We start from the raw sequence: 19177 nt of genomic DNA, 5'->3' as shown, positions 1-19177 counted from the left end.
AAAAAAGTAATGACATCACCTAAGTCATATTATTATACATTTAGTATCATGCAATTGTAATTGTCTGGCGCTTTTAAGTAATTATAATGATGTCAGCTTGGAAATACGATATCAGAAAAGGCATATAATTATTTAAAATATAAAATAAGCTTACCTACAGACTTGATTTCGAAAAAAAGTAATAATTAAACGCCTCCCTCTCCTGTCCTCTGTCCTCCTAGCTTTCCCTCTACGTCTTCCCCTCCCTCTGCAAGGATGCAAGGGAGCTCAATAGACTTCTACCGTGAAGGCTTGCATAAGGACCGTGGACCGTGGGGACGCGCATCACACAAGGAGGTCTGTGTGGGGCAAGAAAGATACAGCCGAGATCGACCCGAGTTCTCTGACCGGAGCAAGTCATTGGTTCTTGAGACAAGACTAAAACACTTAAACTATGTGAGAAACTTTACCGTGCGGTTTTCCAGTTAATTTGGATAACTATGGTTTGCTACAGACATTGGTCTCCAAGCTGAGGTTTCATTAAGCATCCGATTGTGCAGGGCTTTACTCTCTCAACGTGATGGATACAAATGCATTCGCGGTGTTCAAACTTTTTATGATTGCAGTATTGGGTGAGTATTTCTCTCCATTTTATTTTTCTTGAATAATGAAACTTGACATTTGATTTATTTTGACATAGGCTAGTGAGTTTGAGTTACTGGATAAAACGATTTTTAAAGGAACGTATTCTTGTCATAGGCCTTAAAATCAATTTACGTGGGCTATACAGAAGGCTAGTAAGTCATTTTATGCTTTTTGAGGATGTAATAAAATAGGTCCTGCCGGACTGGTTACATAGTCAAGTTGCTAATGTAACATTCCCTTTTGATTTCATAGTATTTAAAGCAGTACATCACAGGAATTATAAGGAGCAACAGAGCGCGTGTGACAGGGCTGAGGTAGCTGACATGTAGCTGACAAGTGAATTGTAATGTGATTATTTTGACAGTGTGAAGCTGTAATTAAAGCCGTTCACACTTATGCGTAGGTAAGCGTTTATATTTATCAGAACACACATGGATTGTTCGTGTGGATTTGGTGATAATTCCCATGCAGAGGGAATGAAGAGTATTTGAAGACTTGTGTTCTCAAAACAATAAAATATGCATTTGCTGGACCACATATACCATTATAAATGATACACAGTCTATGTTTAAATCACCGTCAGGGAAGTTACCTCTCAGAGGTTTGACTGTTCCTTGGGGAAGGAAACTGTTATCTCTGGTATATACAGACTTAGACGTTTTCCTTACCAATCCTTTCTCTCTTCCTTGAACTGGGAAATCACAAGTTTGACCTGCCCAGAACCTTCACAGCTGTCTAGTAAGGAACACGCTGTCACCAATTCAGCCATGCCAGATCAGGAATTACCTCAAGGAAGGCTGTAGAAAAGTATAACAATAAAATGTGTTCATTTAAGACGCTTTAATCCAAAGTTATGTACATAACAGGGGGGATTTGATCCTGCGACCGCTAAAACAAAAACACATGGTACCTCTAAAAACAAAAGGATCGGATATACAACATCCCTTAAGTAGTTAGTCAGTTTGTTTTTACAGTACCAGGGAAATATATATATATATTTCCATAGTACTGTAAATGGTATATATATATATATATATATATATATATATATATATATATATATATATATATATATATATATATATATATATATATATATATATATATCCAGAGTGTAAGACCCCTAAGTGATGAGAGCAGGGCTGATCGGGGAAGCATGGGTCACAGTTCTACTGTCGGGGTCCAGCCTGCCCCATACTCCCCTGGAGTCAAGCCATGTCCTGTAGAAGCTGCCAGAAGACATGTCTAAATACAGAGCCCTGTCAACAATCACACTGTGAGGATGTGCTCACTGTCAAGAACTGGGACACAGGGCAATTATTTTTAACATTATATTATTATTATTATTGCGCATGTTATATTACATGATGTAATTGCACCACAACTGCGTGATATGATAACATTAAGTGGTCCAGTTTGCATGAAAGAACAAGTCTTATTTGTTCTTAGTAGGTTTCGGAACTGCAGAAAATTCTCTTTAGCAATCCCTGGCAGAGCTTTGGTGAAATATATTCATCTATTAATTGTTATTGTTTTATGATTGTCCATCAAACCTCTAAGTAAAGGTTAAATAAATAAAAAATGAAAAAAAGTGAACAAAAACATTTAAACTTGGATGCTACGGCCATTTGTTGGATGGAGTTTTTATTCAATCTTCTTCAGTTAGTTTTTTCTGGAGATGGATTTGCTGACTGACTCCTCCATGTAGTTAGCCCAGAAAGTTTAGGTAAAATCCTGAAAAATCCCGTATTCATCTTTCAAAGACCTCATTCAATTTTCATGCTTTCTGACCGCTTGAACTTGGCCCCTGTCTTGCCTTGACGGAATGCCCTGGGACTGTCAGGAAACTCTTACCTCAGTCCCATGAAGACAAGACACCTTTTTAACCTTTCATGCAGGATATTTCGTCTTGTCAGAAAGAACAACAAGAATCCCTGCTCTCTGGGTAATTTGATTGTCAAGTAAGCATCTGCTGCAGAGCTTTGAAGAAAGGTTTGTGATTGACTGATTGTGACACACTTGATGTTAGATATGGCTAGAAGACTGTCCCTATTCCCTGAACTTCATGACTGTGGGAGCAGTGCTCGGACTCTCCTTGCCAGCCCTGTCATTTTAGAACTGGGTCCTCTATCTTCGCCCTCATTGCCCTCCCCTCAGGCTGTGACCCCTCCTCTCCTTCCTCCTCCCTGCATGTCTTACCCCTTCTCCTCCTACTCCTCCTTGCTCTCACCTGTCCTCCTCTTCATAGTCTTCAGCCTTAGTCACGGTCACAGTGTCCGAGTACAGTCCTGTCCACCCCCTCTTCTTCTGTGCCCCAGGTGTGTCCTCCAGGCATGACAGGGGCTATAAATCAAGAGATCCGCTTGGTGTGGGCATGGGTGAGCAGGTGTGTGAACGCTAGGCGAGTGTGCAGTGTGTGTGTGTGTGTGTGTGTGAGAGTTAATGGGTCAGCGTTGTTCTGATAATGAGATGTGTCTGACCAGAGCAGCCCTGCAGGAAGTCAGACGTCCCCTCTCAGACTCCCAGCAGCACAGCAGGAGGGCTCATCCATCTGACGTAAACCCACGCACCACCGCCGGAGAGCAGGAACAGAGCAGATAGGCTGTATCAGCTAAAAAAGGCCAGGTTTCTAGAACAGCAGAAGGGAGCGGCATTCTACAACAGTAGAAAGAAGCAGGGTTTGAGAGCTGCAGGGAGGAGTAGCATTCTAGAACAGCAGAGAGGAGCAGAGTTCTTTAACAGCAGAGAAGATTCCCATGTCACTGGTCTTACATCCACCTGTTCAGTTACAGCACCAGGAGCCACAATAGCAAAATATAATCTGTGACAGGGCTATGCAGAACGGAGAGGCATGGAAACAGAGATAGTGCTTCCAGCTCTCTCTCTCTCTCTCTCTGGTACACTTTCTCTCTCTCTCTCTGTCTCTGGGTCGGTGTCAAAAGTCGAGGGCTATCAGTTTAAAGATAAACAGCAGAGCAGAAGTCTCTCCACCAAGTCTCTCACTGCAGACACGCTCCTGACAGCTCATAGAGATGACAGATCTTTTTACAGCCTCAACAGAGCGGCTATTTGTAAAGGAAATACCGGTACACCAAATCTTTATTTAATTAATCTAATTCCTCTCAAATACTCTCTTTCTCTCATTATTTCTCGCTGTTACTCTCCTCCATGTCTCTCTCCTCTTATGGATCTCTTTCTCTCTCTGATTTATGTGTCTCTCCCACTCCCTCATTCTTTTCTTAGCTTCCCTGTCTCTCTCTCTTCTCTCTGCCCCTCACATCTGCCTCTCTCTGCCTCTCCTCTCCATCTTTCTCCCTGTTACCCCTCTGTCTCCTTGCTTCCTCATTATCACACTTTCTGCCTTTCTTTCTTTCTTGCTACCCCCTATTGCTCCTTGACAGCAGGAAAGAAGTTTTGGAGGCCAGAGTTACACTCCAGAGAGTTCAGTCCAGATAGACCAGCCAAGACGGAGGCCGTTTATCAATAGTTGGATTTTACCTGGCGTAACTCCGTCCACCATCATTTTTGACTTCAGGTCATAAGGATCTATTTGCATCAGCAAAGCCATGACAACAGCAACGCATGTCTTACTGTAACTATATCCAAGTACAAGTATAAGGATTCATACGGATATCCTCTCCTGATTCATTACAGTTTTGGGAGGGGAAGTGTTGCCATTGTCTGATGTAACTATGCCATTGCTAAAGGGTCTTGTCTGGTATTTGAAGTTGTTCTACTCGCGTCCTGCACGTAGCTGGTAAACATTCTGCCTTGGTTGATTCAAATAAGCAAGGCTTGTTTTCTGAAACATCAGTCCACTCGTTTCATTTAGGGGTGTTTGAAAATGTGCGAAAACCAAGAAAATAAAAAGGGAAAAAAAGAAAGAACACACAAATGAAGCTGCAAGATATATTTTATTTTTTTCTTTTGTCATGAATTAAATAGTTGTCCTTTGGTGTAAAGCTGCAGGGCCTGTTAAATGTAACCATGGGAGATTTAGAACAAGTCTTTAGAATGAGTCTCTCCTGCCAACTCAACATGCTATCACCACGTTATTTATCTGTATTTATAGAATTTCAACAGTCTCCATTGATTAGGCCATACATACACATTCACACAAACACACAAGCTGTCTTTAGCTGTTGTTTAAAAATGGCCCATCACTCTTTTTGGAAAGTCCCTTCCTGCAGTATGTGACCATCATTCACATGACTTCATTCAAGTGTCTCTCTCTCTGTCTCTCTCGGTCTCTCTCTCTCTCTCTCTCTCTCTCTCTCTCTGTCTCTCTCTCTCTCTCTCTCTCTCTCTCTCTGTCTCTCTCTCTCTCTCTCTCTCTCTCTCTCTCTCTCTATCCCTCCTCCGGCTATGTAGTTTATTTCTGTCTCCCTCCATCACAACCCCTTTTCCGGTGTTTGTTTGCCAAGTGGCCAGGGTCTGTTTCTGTCTGTCACATCCGTGTCACTCTTCAGTCCCTCCTACCCCTCCGCTGCTCCCCTCATGCAGTATCCCACTTGGACCCTTCCATTTCTGTGGGACTTCAGTGGAATCTTCCGTTCTGTCCTTGGATGTGGGGTGTCAATCATGATGTCCACCTGAGCTGACCCTCCTCCTCGTATACATAATACAATATGTATTTGATACATCAGGCAGACCCTCAAACAGTCGGTCAGTAAATTGTCCAGGCAAGTGATTTAGTCAGTCAGTCTGTCAATCGACATCCTGTATACCGTATAAACACAAAATGCACACACTCAAACACATGCTCACACATGCTGAGAGGTGAGGCTGCCTTGTTTCAGACCTGCAAGTCGACGGAGTATTCTTTGTCTAACAGTAGATACTGCTTGACTTGACATTCAGGCGTCCCTGGTGTCACCCAGGTGCCACCAGTCATCGCAAAGACCTTGGGCAGCTTCAACTGACCTTGATCCATCAGTCACTGTTGCTATCACAACAGAATACTGTCCCTGCTACGTGTGAGTCACAGTATGAGGTATTCTTCCCAGCTTCTCAGTGGGATACCATTTAGAAAATTACAGTGTGTGTGTAACACAACGGTGTGTCTGAGAGGGAAGGGGAGGAGACCTCCTGGGTTATTAGTACACTTTATCCATGTTCTCAATGCACTCTAAAGCACTCTACACTCACTTCTTATTGAACAGACTGTACAATTCTATTCTGTTCCCATTTTTATTATATTTAAGGTTATCATAAAAAGAACCAATATAATTTTAGAAGGTAAAAACGTATTGTGCCTTGTGCGTACTTTGACCATCTACCGGACATAATCTGCTTCCTATACCATCAAGCTATCTCCAGGATGAGCTGTATTTGAAATCTAAAATGATCCCCTCCAAGACTAATCTCCTTGAGCAGCCCTAGTGACCTCATCCTGAGCTTGTCTTTAGTTGAGGTCTTGGTTCTGCGTTTGTGGAAGGGCCCTGGAAAGACTGACTCCGAAGGAGATCTAAGAACAGACAGGACTTCTGGAGAGGATAAGGCTTCTGTATAGACAGCCAATAAGAACATATCAAAATATCAAAACACTTAGACCCCCTCACCCTTTTCCTCACCCAAACCTTCACCTTCTCCCTCATTCTGGTGACAGGCAAGAACTGAACTGCAACAATAAGAGGAATTCACGTTTCAAAAATACTTTGAACGCTCCTGTCATTTTGTGTCGTGTGACACCCAGTGAGGACAGACTATTTGCCAGGCTGTTGCACAGAGATTTTAAATAACTGTCAACCGATCCTTTGTGCTCAGGGCTTAAGCTGGTTTGATGACAAGCGCTTGTGTGATGAGTAGCAAACTCCGAGATCTGCAAACATACACTGGCTCAAAAGTCAAAGGCTTTAACTTAGCAAGTCAGTCAAAAAATCATTTTCTGTGGGAGACATGGCCTTGTCGAGTCAGGTCTATGCTCTCTCACTCTGTCTCTCTCTCTCTGTACCCTCCTCTGTAATGTTCCCATGTACACCGAGCCAACCAGATTCTTGTGTCTCCTGGATAGGTATGTTGTTATCGATCCTCTCTGGTTGTCTTCCTCCAGGTTTGAGTTTTGCCACTGGTCATTGAACACAGGCAGGGGCAACCCCCCCCCCCTCCCCACTTGTTCACAGCACGAGGGTGAAGGGTAGCCAAGGTTATGGTAGAGAGAAGTAGGCCCCAGAGGGGTTACAGTAGGTGAAACAAAAAACCTTTTCATCTTCACTCACAATAGCCAGGAGATAGATTGATTCGCCATGCCTGGCGCAGTGGAGCCAATTCAACGGGCCACTAAGTGCCAGCCTGCCTACCCAGCAATAGCGCAGAAGCTAAATCAAGTGCACATTAAAGGGCTCGCTGAGATAAATTAAAGCTGAGTGACTTAACAGGGCCAAGCAATGTTCCCTGTACACCAGAGAGGAATAGTTGTACTCTTTAGCCTGAGAAATAGTTCTGATGATAGCAGACATTTGATCAAAGTTATGTTCCCTCCGACAGCAAGGAGAAACAACAACAACTAAGATTAGGATGTGTATTTTTTATAACATTTTTGGCAGCGGGACTGTACACCTTTTCAAAGATTTTGGCCAACGGAACGTGGCATCTGCTTGTCTCAGATCCAGGTGTTGTCAGTCACTCACTTTAGTGAACATCTGTTCAAGGTGGCAACGTACAAAAATAGCTGAATCTCAAAATATAATAGTGAGTGTGTGGTCTTATATCTCTGCATAGGGAGAGGTGAACTTGCTGCTTCGTATGGATACACATCTAAGACCACAACAACTGTTTCATCTGTTGACTCTGTGGCGGAGGGGGAGAGGGGGGTGTTTTGTAGACTCTAGAGAAGTCTGACCTGACCTAAAATCCTATGAGCGTTTGCTTAAGTTTGCTGGGAGATCTCGGATGGGTGGAATTTGCACTTTTGAGCCTTTTCCACTGGTCTCTTTTCACATGGCAAGTTCAGGCAAGCTCAGTCAAGCGCAGATTAATCAAGTTCTGTGACAGAAATCTCCGGTGTCTGTGTCTCTCTCTATACCCCCTTTCCTCTGTCCTTCTCTGTGTCGCTCTATTTCTCTGTTTCTCTGTTTCCCTCTCCATCTCTTCCTCCCTATCAATTGAAATCTAAATTTAGTTGGCAAGTGAAGAGATATTTTGAAAATTGCCAAAACAAACATAATGTACAGTATACATACATATATGCGTACGAACACACACACACACACACACACATACAGACATATCTACACATATTCATACCATCTCTCTCTTTCTCTCTCTCTTTCTCTTCATCTGGACATTCTGTCCCTTGCTGATTACTTTTAGAGGTCCAGCTCTTGGTTAACCCTGCCAGTCTTGCAGGAAATGCATAGCAGATTAGAAGTTTCACTCTGGAGGAATTAGCTGGGCTAATGAAGCTTGCTAACAGAGAGAACACTGAATATTAAAACACTGTCACTGAGTTCTTTACTGGGGAAGATATTGAGAGAGAAAAGCGAGAGAGTTATCAGACTGACCAGACTGAACTCACTCGCCTCAATATCCCCTTTCTTTTGTGAGCACTTTTATATTAAAAAATATGTTTCATTATTTTATACAGAATGACGTATTTTTCAGTTATGTGCTGAATTGTTCCGTTGCATATGCGTTTGTCAAACACCTATTCCAATACCTCACTATCCACCTCCTCTGTGTCAGTTCAGAGCTGATATAACCAGCCTCTCTGCAACACTGTGTGTGTGTGTGTGTGTTGTGAACTCCCGTTCACTCCTGTTCACAACACACACACACACGTCTGTTACACAGCACACGAACCACTCATGCAGAGGCCTGCTCCACAGCACACAATAAACACACACATGCCTGCTCTGCACTCAACATGCTCACACACAGACTCACTCACATCCTCAGCCTGAAGTGATTGCCAGTTTGGAGAGTATGAATATTCATGTCTCAAGGAGAGGCTCTCTCTCTTTGGAGACGAGAGGACAGTGAGGCGAGGTTTCGACAGGAAGAAACTGTCTGGTCTGCTGGCCCTGCAAGGGGGCTCAGTGTGTCCAGACCGGGGGTGTTGAGGGTCATGGGAATGGATCCAAACCCCCTCCACCACATGGTGTAACGGCAGGAGGGGCATCCTGGATGAGTCCGGAGCCACACGTGAAGGATGAGGAGGCACGTGGAACGTCCGTCTCTGTGCTCAACTTGGCACGGGGAAGTGGATCCATCGACAGCTCCGGTGCCAACCCAGCCATGTTCAGATACCTGGTGCCAACTTTGAGGCAGAGAGCTGCTGATAGAGGCTGGTCCTAAGTGGATTACATGGTCACTAGAAAGGAACTATTCTCTGTAGCACACTCCTGTCCTCCTCTTGGAGAACTCTTGCTGGGTTTTGTTCGAGAGACGACAAATTAAGAAATCAAAGTCCTCGAGTACCTTTGGTTGAATTTCAGAGTGAATTCTGCCAGTGGTGGGGAAAAGAAACCGAGACAGTCAAAGCCTAAGTCTAATGAAGCAACCCACCAACAATGCACACACACACACACACACACCCGGCTGGGTGCATGTAAAGCAGTCACATGACTCTGAGGGCTGCTCGTTAGTTTGCTGGTGTGTGACCAAGCGCTGTCTTCTTCTCGGATGTTGTCATCAACACTGCAATGCGAACGCCCTCGCCAAACCTGGAGGGGAGGGGGGGACACCGCCACGTGAGTCAGCGGGGGCTTGGGATGTGTCACAAGATGGAAAACGCCAGCTTCACCCACATCTCATCTACACACACATCAGAATCAGAACCTTGCATCCTTTAGAAGGCCTAGAACCACACACACAATCACATGCTGTACACACTTAAACACACACCCATTCTTAAACACACACACACCCTTGTACACACACAGACAGGCACACACACAAACACAGAAATCCATAGTTTACCATGCATTTCACAGATAATATTGTCATGTTGTCATGGCATACTGAATTCCACTCATACTGGGATGATACATGTTAATATGGACTGTCTGTCTAGTGAAAAACTCTGAGGTGGAGAAGGTGAAGCCTTGTGTAATGTGACATCGTTGAAGCAATGTGTGGCAGTCTGGTTTCGACAGGAAGAAACTGTCTGGTCTGCTGGCTCTGCAAGGGGGCTCAGTGTGTCCAGACCGGGGGTGTTGAGGGTCATGGGAGTGGATCCAAACCACCTCCACCACATGGTGTAACGGCAGGAGGAGCATCCTGGGTGGTTTCTCCAACACTCAGAATGCATGTCCTTCTCCCCTCTATTTAGTATTGTGTAATAAGACTGAGATTAGAATGAATCTTACCTTATACATACAGCAGCACATGTGTTTTGTCACAGCAGCATATGTGTTATAGACATACTGTAAAAGCTATAGTTGCATGAAGAAGAAAAAAACAAGTATCAAGTCCTATTGTCACATGACTACCTGCCGTTGTTTGAACTTATCACTCTGGCCCATCTCCGACTCCTCTGCTTTGAACAGGATGGTATCCTGCAGCAGGAAGCTGTTAAAATTAGCGTTAGCTGGTTCAACAACACTCCCCCTCCAGAGGGGCTTTCCCATGGTTTTGGTCAAGCTCATGTGTATTCTACACACTAGGAGTGTATTATCCAGTGAGAATTTACTGTTTGTGTGTCTCTCTCTGTGTGTGTGTCCTTTCTCCCGTGACAAACAAGCACATAGCATGGGGTTAGCTTGCAGGTGTCATGCTGTGCTGTGTTGCTGTATGTTTCAAGCCCCTTAGTACTGGGTCTCAGGCAGAGGCTGGACACCTCTCTCCTCCTCTCCTCACCACTCTCCTCCTCTCCTCACCACTCTCCTTCTCTCCTCACCACTCTCCTCCTCTCCTCACCACTTTCCTCCTCTCCTCACCACTCTCCTCCTCTCCTCACCACTCTCCTCCTCTCCTTACCACTCTCCTACTCTCCTCACCACTCTCCTCCTCTCCTCACCACTCTCCTTCTCTCCTCACCACTCTCCTCCTCTCCTCACCACTCTCCTACTCTCCTCACCACTCTCCTCCTCTCCTCACCACTCTCCTCCTCTCCTCACCACTCTCCTACTCTCCTCACCACTCTCCTCCTCTCCTCACCACTCTCCTACTCTCCTCACCACTCTCCTCCTCTCCTCACCACTCTCCTCCTCTCCTCACCACTCTCCTCCTCTCCTCACCACTCTCCTACTCTCCTCACCACTCTCCTCCTCTCCTCACCACTCTCCTCCTCTCCTCACCACTCTCCTACTCTCCTCACCACTCTCCTCCTCTCCTTTCCTCTCCTCCTCTCCTCTTCTCCTCTCTCCTCCTCTCCTCCTCTCCTCTCTCCTACTCTCCTCCTCTCCTCGCTCCTCTCTCCTCTCCTCTCCTCTCCTCTCCTCTCTCCTCCTCTCCTCCTGTCCTCTCTCCTTGTCTCACCTCCTCTCCTCACCTCTCATCTCCCCTATCTCCTCTTGTGTCTTCCCCTGTCTTCTCCTATCCCTTCTGGCAACTCCACTACTCCCCATTAGCCCACAGCTCTCTCTTTTCCTCTCCACTCCCTGGGATAAAATCAGATGTGGCTTGGGAATTACTATTCTACCAGAGCAACGACAGTGGTAAATATTCATGTCTATCCCTATGAGAGGGGAGGGAGCACAGAGGAGAGGAGAGAGAGGGGAGAGGAAAAGGAGAGAGAGAGGAGAGGCAGTGGAGAGGAGAGAGAGGGGAGATGAGAAAGGGCAAAGAGTTATAGTAAGAGTGGAAGGGAAAGAAATGTGGGGAGAGTGGAGTAAGTCGAGGAAGGAAGTGTTATATACATTATATATTATATACAGTATGTCAGAAGGATATAGAAGGCTCAGAATACCGTGAATACCTCTTTACTGAGATTGTTGTTATGACTACTAACTGTCACTGTTTCTGTGTTTGTTTCGACAGTGAACAGCTGGACGGCAAGGGGCTTGTCAGGTAGGCAAGCAGACTGCATGAGGAGACGGGGGGGTTGATGTTTGTGAAGAAGAGGAAGAGAGTGCTTTTTACTGTGAACCCTAACCTTCCTCTCTCCTTCCCTCTTCCCTGCAATGCCCTTGCTCCTCCACCCCTCCCTTGCTCAGCCACAGACAACCTGAGCGCAGAGCTGCTCCCTCATAGGTCCATGGTGCCATTGTGCAACGAGACCCACCTGCTGTGGAATATGGAGGTGTGTGGAGAAGGCTTCAAGAGGGAGATGGCCCACATAGACCCCCAGAATTGGTGCAACCTTACACACTTCATCAGGTAACCAATGAGGATGTGTATGTGTGTGTGTGTATGTGTTTGCATGTAGGGGTAAAGGTTGGTTTGTATTGGTGTTTGAGTGTGTCAGTGTCTTCCACAGCACAGAACATCCAGGGCACACACACACACAGACAAGCCTAGACATAACCAGGACGGAACTCGTATGTATTCCCCCCTATTAGCACCCCCCCTTCCCTTCCTGTATAGAGACCTTCCCCTACCCTTCCACTCCCTGAACTATCTGTGTAAACCATGAGTGAAGAAACCAGGGGGGTTGGCATGAATGGCTGCTCCCAGATCCTGCTAATCCCAAGTCTACACAGCCCGGGTGACAGAGAGTTTAGATATCTTCCCAGCACCAGGGTTGCTGGTGTCAAAGAAAGAGAGACTAAAAGCTACTCAGCTAGGACTCTGAGAACAGCTCACTGAGATGCAGAACTTAGAATACTGTCATAGTATACAATGTTCAATGTTCATTGTTTTGTTTCTTGCTACCTCCACCACCCCAGCCTCCACCATGGTTTCTGTCTCCATCTGAGGGAGGAATGTGTATGGCAGTTCTCTGCCATGAATGTCACTTCATCCTGTATCCTGTAATGATTTAATCATTCCTCACCACCAGTCTCAAGGGCCAGATGTCTTCAAACACTCTTTAAGCCTTTAACAAAGACATCAAACGGTGGCTTTTCTCACATCAAGCTGTGAAGTTTCCAGGTAGCCAGACAGTTTTTCTGGGTATTTTTGTGGCAGTGAATACTGCTTCGACAGACAGAGTCCCATCCCCATTTCATCAACGTGTGTGTGCTTCTGTGTGGGAAAGGACCATCATGGCATCACCTGCATGCTCCTTCACCATTACAACATGCTCCGTTGTGAGTCACTGTCTGAGCTGACTGCATGGAGGCGAGCTTCCCAAAAGCTGTGTTAGTTTCTTTCCTGCTGAGGTCAGTGAGGGTGAGGGCCAGTGGGAGCTGGGCAGAAGAAGATAAATAAGTTCTCCTAAAATGGACTGTGAGCAACCTTTGACAAACTCGGGGGTATAACGATCAGAGTCTGTCCCTCTCTGCTCCTCTCTGAACCTCGTGTTACAAGGATAGAATAGACCCTCCAATAACGATATACACACAACAGACATACCACTTTTTATATATATTATATATATATTTAGATATGAACACATATGCTACATTCACCAGATGCTTCATTTTTTATTATGAAAATGTCTAGAGAAATATGTTAGAAACAGAAGTACAAATGTGCTTAAGATATAGATTCATGGAGATGTTTTGAGCCTCGCTGCTTTGAGTTTTCCTTTTGCCCACATCTCCCTCACAACCTTTATTAGCATGTGTGGGATACAGTATGTGGACCTTTTCATGGTCATATTCATGTTCATTCTTAAAATATACATGTTTATTCATTACTGCTCATGACTTCCCTACTCTGCTGTGTGTCTGGGGAGTCTGATAACAGAGGGAGAAAAATACAGGAATTAAAAGAGAGCAAGAGAGAGAAGCCGGGAAAAATGTGTGTATTTTGGTCATGGTTAGTAGCGCACGAGCAAGGGCTTCAGCCAGCATGGCTTCTCCCCTTCCAACGAACATTAACTGATGGTCATTACTGATGGTGACTGTGTCCCAACAAATCCCCCTTTCACCCCATTGTTCTCTTTTACTATCTCTCTATTTCTCTTCCTCTGTCACTCCATTCCTCCCTCACACTCTTGTCTATCTGCTTATCTCCCTCCAATTTTCTCTCTCTCTCCCTCTACCTCTGTCTTTCCTTTACTAGCCCCCCCCCCCCCCCACCCGCCGCCTTTCCAACCAATAAATATCAACTGAAGGTCATCAGAGGTATGTCGAATTGGCCCAAAATGGCATCACAGTGGCCATTTATAAAATGAGAATCTACTGTCAGCAGAGTGAAGTCTCAACAATAGTACTGCAGAGCCAGTTGCAGTGCAGAGGTGGGGGGCTGGCTCGAGAGGTTAAATCAATTGATTGTAAATTAAAAGAGGATTTTTTTTTCTAGACCCTCCGGACTTATCTTAAGGGGGTGTTTATCTAAAGATTGTTCTGCCATAGTCCATCAAAGTTATAAAGGTGTTTATTTCTGAAATGAAATGATCTTTATAAACGTACATTTACTCATATTAAAATCAGCTCTCTCCCCTCTAAAACTACTTGTTAGTGTGTGTGCGGGCAACATGAGCCAATGGCAAGGGGATGTGTGTGTTTATCTCTCAGACAGACTGTTGCAGCTGAGAACACACTTCAAAGGGGTTTCAACTATTCCCAGTGCTCTTTTCCACAGCACCCCAGACACCAAGTATCTAGGGCTGCGAGACCCTCTCCACCACCAGCCTCTCTATCTCTATTTCCATCTCTCTCTTTTATTTTCATGTTCTTTTTTTTGGCTTCTCTCTGTCTACATCTATGTCTCTTGCCAAGCTTCTTCACTTTACCATATGACAATCTTTTTTCATTATTATACACACACTTTCTCTCTCTGTCTCTCACCCATTTTATTTCCCAAGATCCTCTTGGGCAGAGCCTTCATATGTGAAACTGCAGAAACATTAATTTTCCCTGCTTAGATTCTTACTTATAAATTTCCTCTGGAGATTCCACATTGCATTCTGACTCAACATTTATCAGCAGACCATTGTTACACAACAGCCAACATCATTTTTATCCAGATTTATAAGCCCATATAATGAAAAAATCGGGTGATTTAACGAAAATTCTGAGCAACACTTCACATAAAAAAGCAACTAAATTCAGTCATTTTATTCATTCAGTGAAGTTCACTGCGCTACAGTTTCAGTCGTTTGTTTTCAATAGGTTCATCCAAAGTCTCCAGAATTGTCCACAAACCACTCACAGAAACCCCCCAAATCAATGAATCTCCACCCCCCTCCGTCACTGTGGCAAGTGAACATATGGAGAGTCCATACATTAGATTTAGTTTATTTGATTTGCAGCACTTAGCCAAAGGTCATTTGTAGCATGGATGGAGATTGACGACACTGATTGATGCTGTCTTGCGTAAAACTGGCACTCTATGACCACACAAATGGCTTAGACGGTGAAGAGGTTGAACGCAAGGCAAACACACAGGTTACCAGCTTGAGGATTTAACATCACCCCTAATCTGGCACACAGTTGTACTCGCTTTCTTATCACCTTCTGGTTCGATGTAATGCTCTCTAAAAGCTTGCTTAGCTCCTAACGTGACCAAAGCAAGGCTCCATGTCAGTCTAGTGTGAAAAACAGGACAAAGTGTTTCAGGGTATAATGGGTTTGTGTACCGTGTGTGATGTAATGGGTTTAAGTGCACACCTTGTTTAAATGCAAAATTGGATCCTTATGGGACTGTCCAATGAGTTGTGAAGGATTTGAGAGCTCTGAAGTATAATCCAATGAGGTGTGAATGAGTGACATTGGGAACCAATAGAGTGCTCTTGATGGTGAGATTTCACCATTCAGGCAGTTTGTATAGACGGCAGTTAATATAAATGTTTATTTTTTGGGGGCGTTGCGTATATTATATTAATAAAGACGTTTCACTCAGGATGCCTCTGTTGCAGAGCAAAACAGCGTTATTTAAACTGAGTACAGCTAGGTTCTAATACTCTGGAGAAAATAAACATTCTAAATTCATAATGAATTCATACTCTATCTGTAAAGTTCCTTCTTGCAGCGTAAGAACATTGCTGATATCTGCCACTGCAATGCTCGTTTCAGGCACGTTGAAACATAGAGCACGGCTTCAGTTGCTAAGCAGCTAAATCCCACAAATAGGCTCTTTTCTTCTATTATCCCTTAAATAAGACATCTATTTACTGAGATACAGACTTCTTGAATATTGCCCCCTGACCTCAATTCACCCTGGTGCGGAGGTGGTTTGAAGACTATGACTTGGAGAGAGGAGCCCTGAATGGCTGGTTAAGGTATTGGCTTGGTCAGGTGAATGACTGGCAGAAAGAAAGAATCATAGAACACAGTTCCATATTCCAATGACAAGTTTTGTTACATAATGTTAACCCTCTCTCTCCCTCTTTCATTCCATCATCATCTCTCTCTCTCTCTCTCTCTCTCTCTCTCTCTCTCTCTCTCTCTCTCTCTCTCTCTCTCTCTCTCTCTCTCTCTCTCTCTCTCTCTCTCTCTCTTTCTCTGCTTCCACAGTCAGTACCACATGTTCACGCAGTGCACGGAGATCAACGCAGTCAAGATCAACTGCTTCTGGCCCAACCCTCTGGCCGAGAGTTACATCATCCGCATCCACAAGCACTTCTTCTCCAACTGCACCCTGGAAAGGATCATCTGGGTGGACCCCCCGGACGACACCCTCACCATCCTCATCCTAATACCAGTCTTCCTCACGCTGGCTATGATCGCCCTGGTGGTGTGGTGTAGCAAGCGCAGTGACATCATGGCCTGATGGAGGAGAAGGAAGGGGAGGAGGAGGAGGAAGGGGAGGAGGTGAGGGTGAATGAGGATGAAGCACACCCTCTCTCTCTCTCTCTCTCTCACACTCTCATTCTCTCTCTCTGGTTCCAGAGCTGCTTGTGGCGTTCTAGAACCACTTGTTTAAAAACACCACTGACATTCTAGAACATGAATATGTATTAATGAGTTAAACAGAAAGTGGGACACCACAGACCATGAACACCAGGAGACACATTTCCTAAGACGGAAGGAGCTCTTCATCGGCCCACAGCGCTGAAAGACCACAGAGAAACACAACCAATCAAACAATGACATTTATTCAACAACATCGTCCAATGATATCCATCACTATGACATTTACACTGCTTGGGATGGAGCCAGACTTGTACAGTATAAAGGATAACCTCTGCCCCACAGGCATGGGGTTAGACAATGGGATCCTCTGTCTTTTGTGTTGTGATGTACCAGAGATCCGATAGGAACGGACTCACCTTCATAACTTCTCTGACATAGTGGGAACAAGACCCTTGGATGGGCCTCTGAGACAGGACTCTCTTTGGCAGAGCTCTCTACAGAAACAGACTCACTGAGGCTCATTGAGAGTTGCCTCGTGCAGTTATTTCACCTCACCTGTGCCGTCTACTGTATCAACCACACTGTCCCCCTCTCTGTTGTTCCACACCATGCTCTTTCTGTCTCTCTGATGCTGTCTTTGCCAACTCCTTCACAGGTCCAGCAGCCAGACCATGTGTCTGGAAAGGCTGTATCCAAGTACCATGACTACTGTCTGCATGCATCTAAAGGTCAATCTAGCTGGAGCCAAATCTGTCCATTCGGAGCACCTCTAATTCCCCTTATATCCTTGTAGTAGATGACATCCTGGCGCTGGTGTATCAGACTGGCCCACAGCTTCATGTTCTGCTTATCCAATCCTGATGTATATTTCTGTACAGGTCAAATGTGAAACGCAAAAGTCATAGTCAACAAAAGTAATGTAAACAAATGTTTTGCCATTAATGTTATCCCGCTGTTTCTTGTCACCATCTTATATTGACACAGGGGTTAGAGTCAAAGAAAGTAACGCAGGCTCAAAAAATTTAAACAGATATGAAAAAACAGAAGAAAAAAGACATGCAGACCTAGGAGCCCTGAGCTTGACTTTATGATTAGTCTTTTGTCTGGATTGTTGTCAGCTAACTAGCCGAGGCCCCATAGAGCCTGTTCCATAAACCTCAGCAGAGATTTCTCTGACGCTAATTGTGATTTAATCCATCTGTTAAATCGTTCCGTGAGTGCGTGTGGAAGAGAGAAAGCATCCATCACCGTCAGAGCCAAAATTGTTCGTTCAAAGACAGCGTTTGAGCTTTTCAGAGGGGAAAGGATTTTTGGCGTGGAGAGAACTGAGATTACTGTATTTACTTATATTACTATTTAATGTTTTAATTAAATGATCTAGAATTAGATCTTATGTTTGATGTGATTTTCATTGCAGTGTAAGGGGCTTGTCAAGCCTTGTTACCTATCTGGGCCTTTATGTCTCTGTCGTCTAATGACAGCACTGATAGTGTAGTCTTTCCTCTCATTTAAGGCTTAGCTCCATAATGAAAGAGATGTGTGTGGAGAGGGAAGCATGTATCGACTCTTTCCTTTGGAGACGTGTCTTTTCAGGTGGCATCCCCTGTGGTTGCGGTGTTGTTGTCAAAGTCTGAAAAATCCTTACCCCATCTCTCTCTGGCTCTGGATCTTGCTCTGGCTCTCTCTCTCTCTCTTTCTCTCCCACTCTCTCTGTCTATCTGTCTCTTTCTGTTTCTCTCTCTCTCTTATAAATCTTTACCCCATAAGGAGTACGGTAGGCTAACACATGGCAATCTTGGGCTGACATATCGGTAGGTTACAAGGAGTTATAAGAAGACAGAACTGTCAGCAGAGGATTTTCATTTCCGAAACTACACATCAAGCAGGATCTCTCCTTTCAATATCCTCCTTTTTAGGAAGTCAGGTGGCTGAGCGGTTAGGGAATTGGGCTAGTAATCAGAGGGTCACCAGGAATCGAACCGGCAACCTTCTGATTACGTAATAGCCCGATTCCCTAACAGCTGGTACAGACCCTTCGGGCATATATGGACATCTTCATCATTGCCCTTTAGACAACAGCTCTGAATGATGTTGACATTGACGCTTTTGGGCTCTCCGGTTTGAGAGAATCGCGGCGTCTATACAATGAGAAGTGCGATCATTATTGTTACCATTTGAAGGATAAACAAACTTAACGTGGACCATGTGATTTATCTCGAGGAGGAGACCCTGTCATTGTGAGTGAGGTTCCATACACAAACAACACAGACAAAAGTTTGTTCCCAGAGAGCACCGTCGTACCGCTCTGCCTTGTGCCCTCAAGGATGACTCTGAGAGCTTTCAGCTGTTAAACGAAAACACCCCGCCAGCTCCAACAGGAAGGATATAAAAGCTCTTTCCCAGAGTAGGCAGAAGAATTACAGGAAGTGGGGCTGGCTATGATTTTGACCAAAAGCAGAACAGGAAGTGAAGAGTGCCACACTTCCGCATGTGTGCATTGTTATGACTGGTCAGGCCTGTGGCACCAATTCAGCTAGAGCCTGGAGCAAAATCAACCTCCCTCACCCCTCCCTGAGAGACCACACTCCACCGTCTCACCCATCACACCAACCACCCTTCACTCTTTCACTTCAACCTCCATCCATCCGTGCTTCACCCTTCACCTACCTATTTACCCACAATTCATTGCTTCCACTCATAGATGCATTGCTGTTGTTATTATTTTTGTGTGTATGCGTGTATGTGTTTGTGCGTGTGTGTGTAAGCTA

The 19177-nt window shown here is 44.8% G+C and overlaps 1 protein-coding gene across 1 annotated transcript; it reads left to right on the top strand.

Moving 5' to 3' along the window:
- Positions 1-277: 277 nt before the first annotated feature.
- Positions 278-17797, top strand: LOC146274877 (receptor activity-modifying protein 3). Its single transcript, XM_084703229.1, has 4 exons — positions 278-611; positions 11545-11574; positions 11721-11883; positions 16071-17797. The coding sequence occupies exons 1-4, from the start codon at positions 560-562 to the stop codon at positions 16324-16326; spliced, it is 501 nt and encodes a 166-aa protein (XP_084559355.1). The 5' UTR covers positions 278-559; the 3' UTR covers positions 16327-17797.
- Positions 17798-19177: the final 1380 nt, after the last annotated feature.

This window comes from Hypomesus nipponensis, chromosome 8 (assembly GCF_054491055.1).
Source record: "Hypomesus nipponensis isolate SF chromosome 8, ASM5449105v1, whole genome shotgun sequence".
NCBI lineage: Eukaryota > Metazoa > Chordata > Actinopteri > Osmeriformes > Osmeridae > Hypomesus > Hypomesus nipponensis.
Note: the sequence above shows the minus strand (reverse complement) of the source record. Positions and strands in the feature narration are given on the sequence as shown.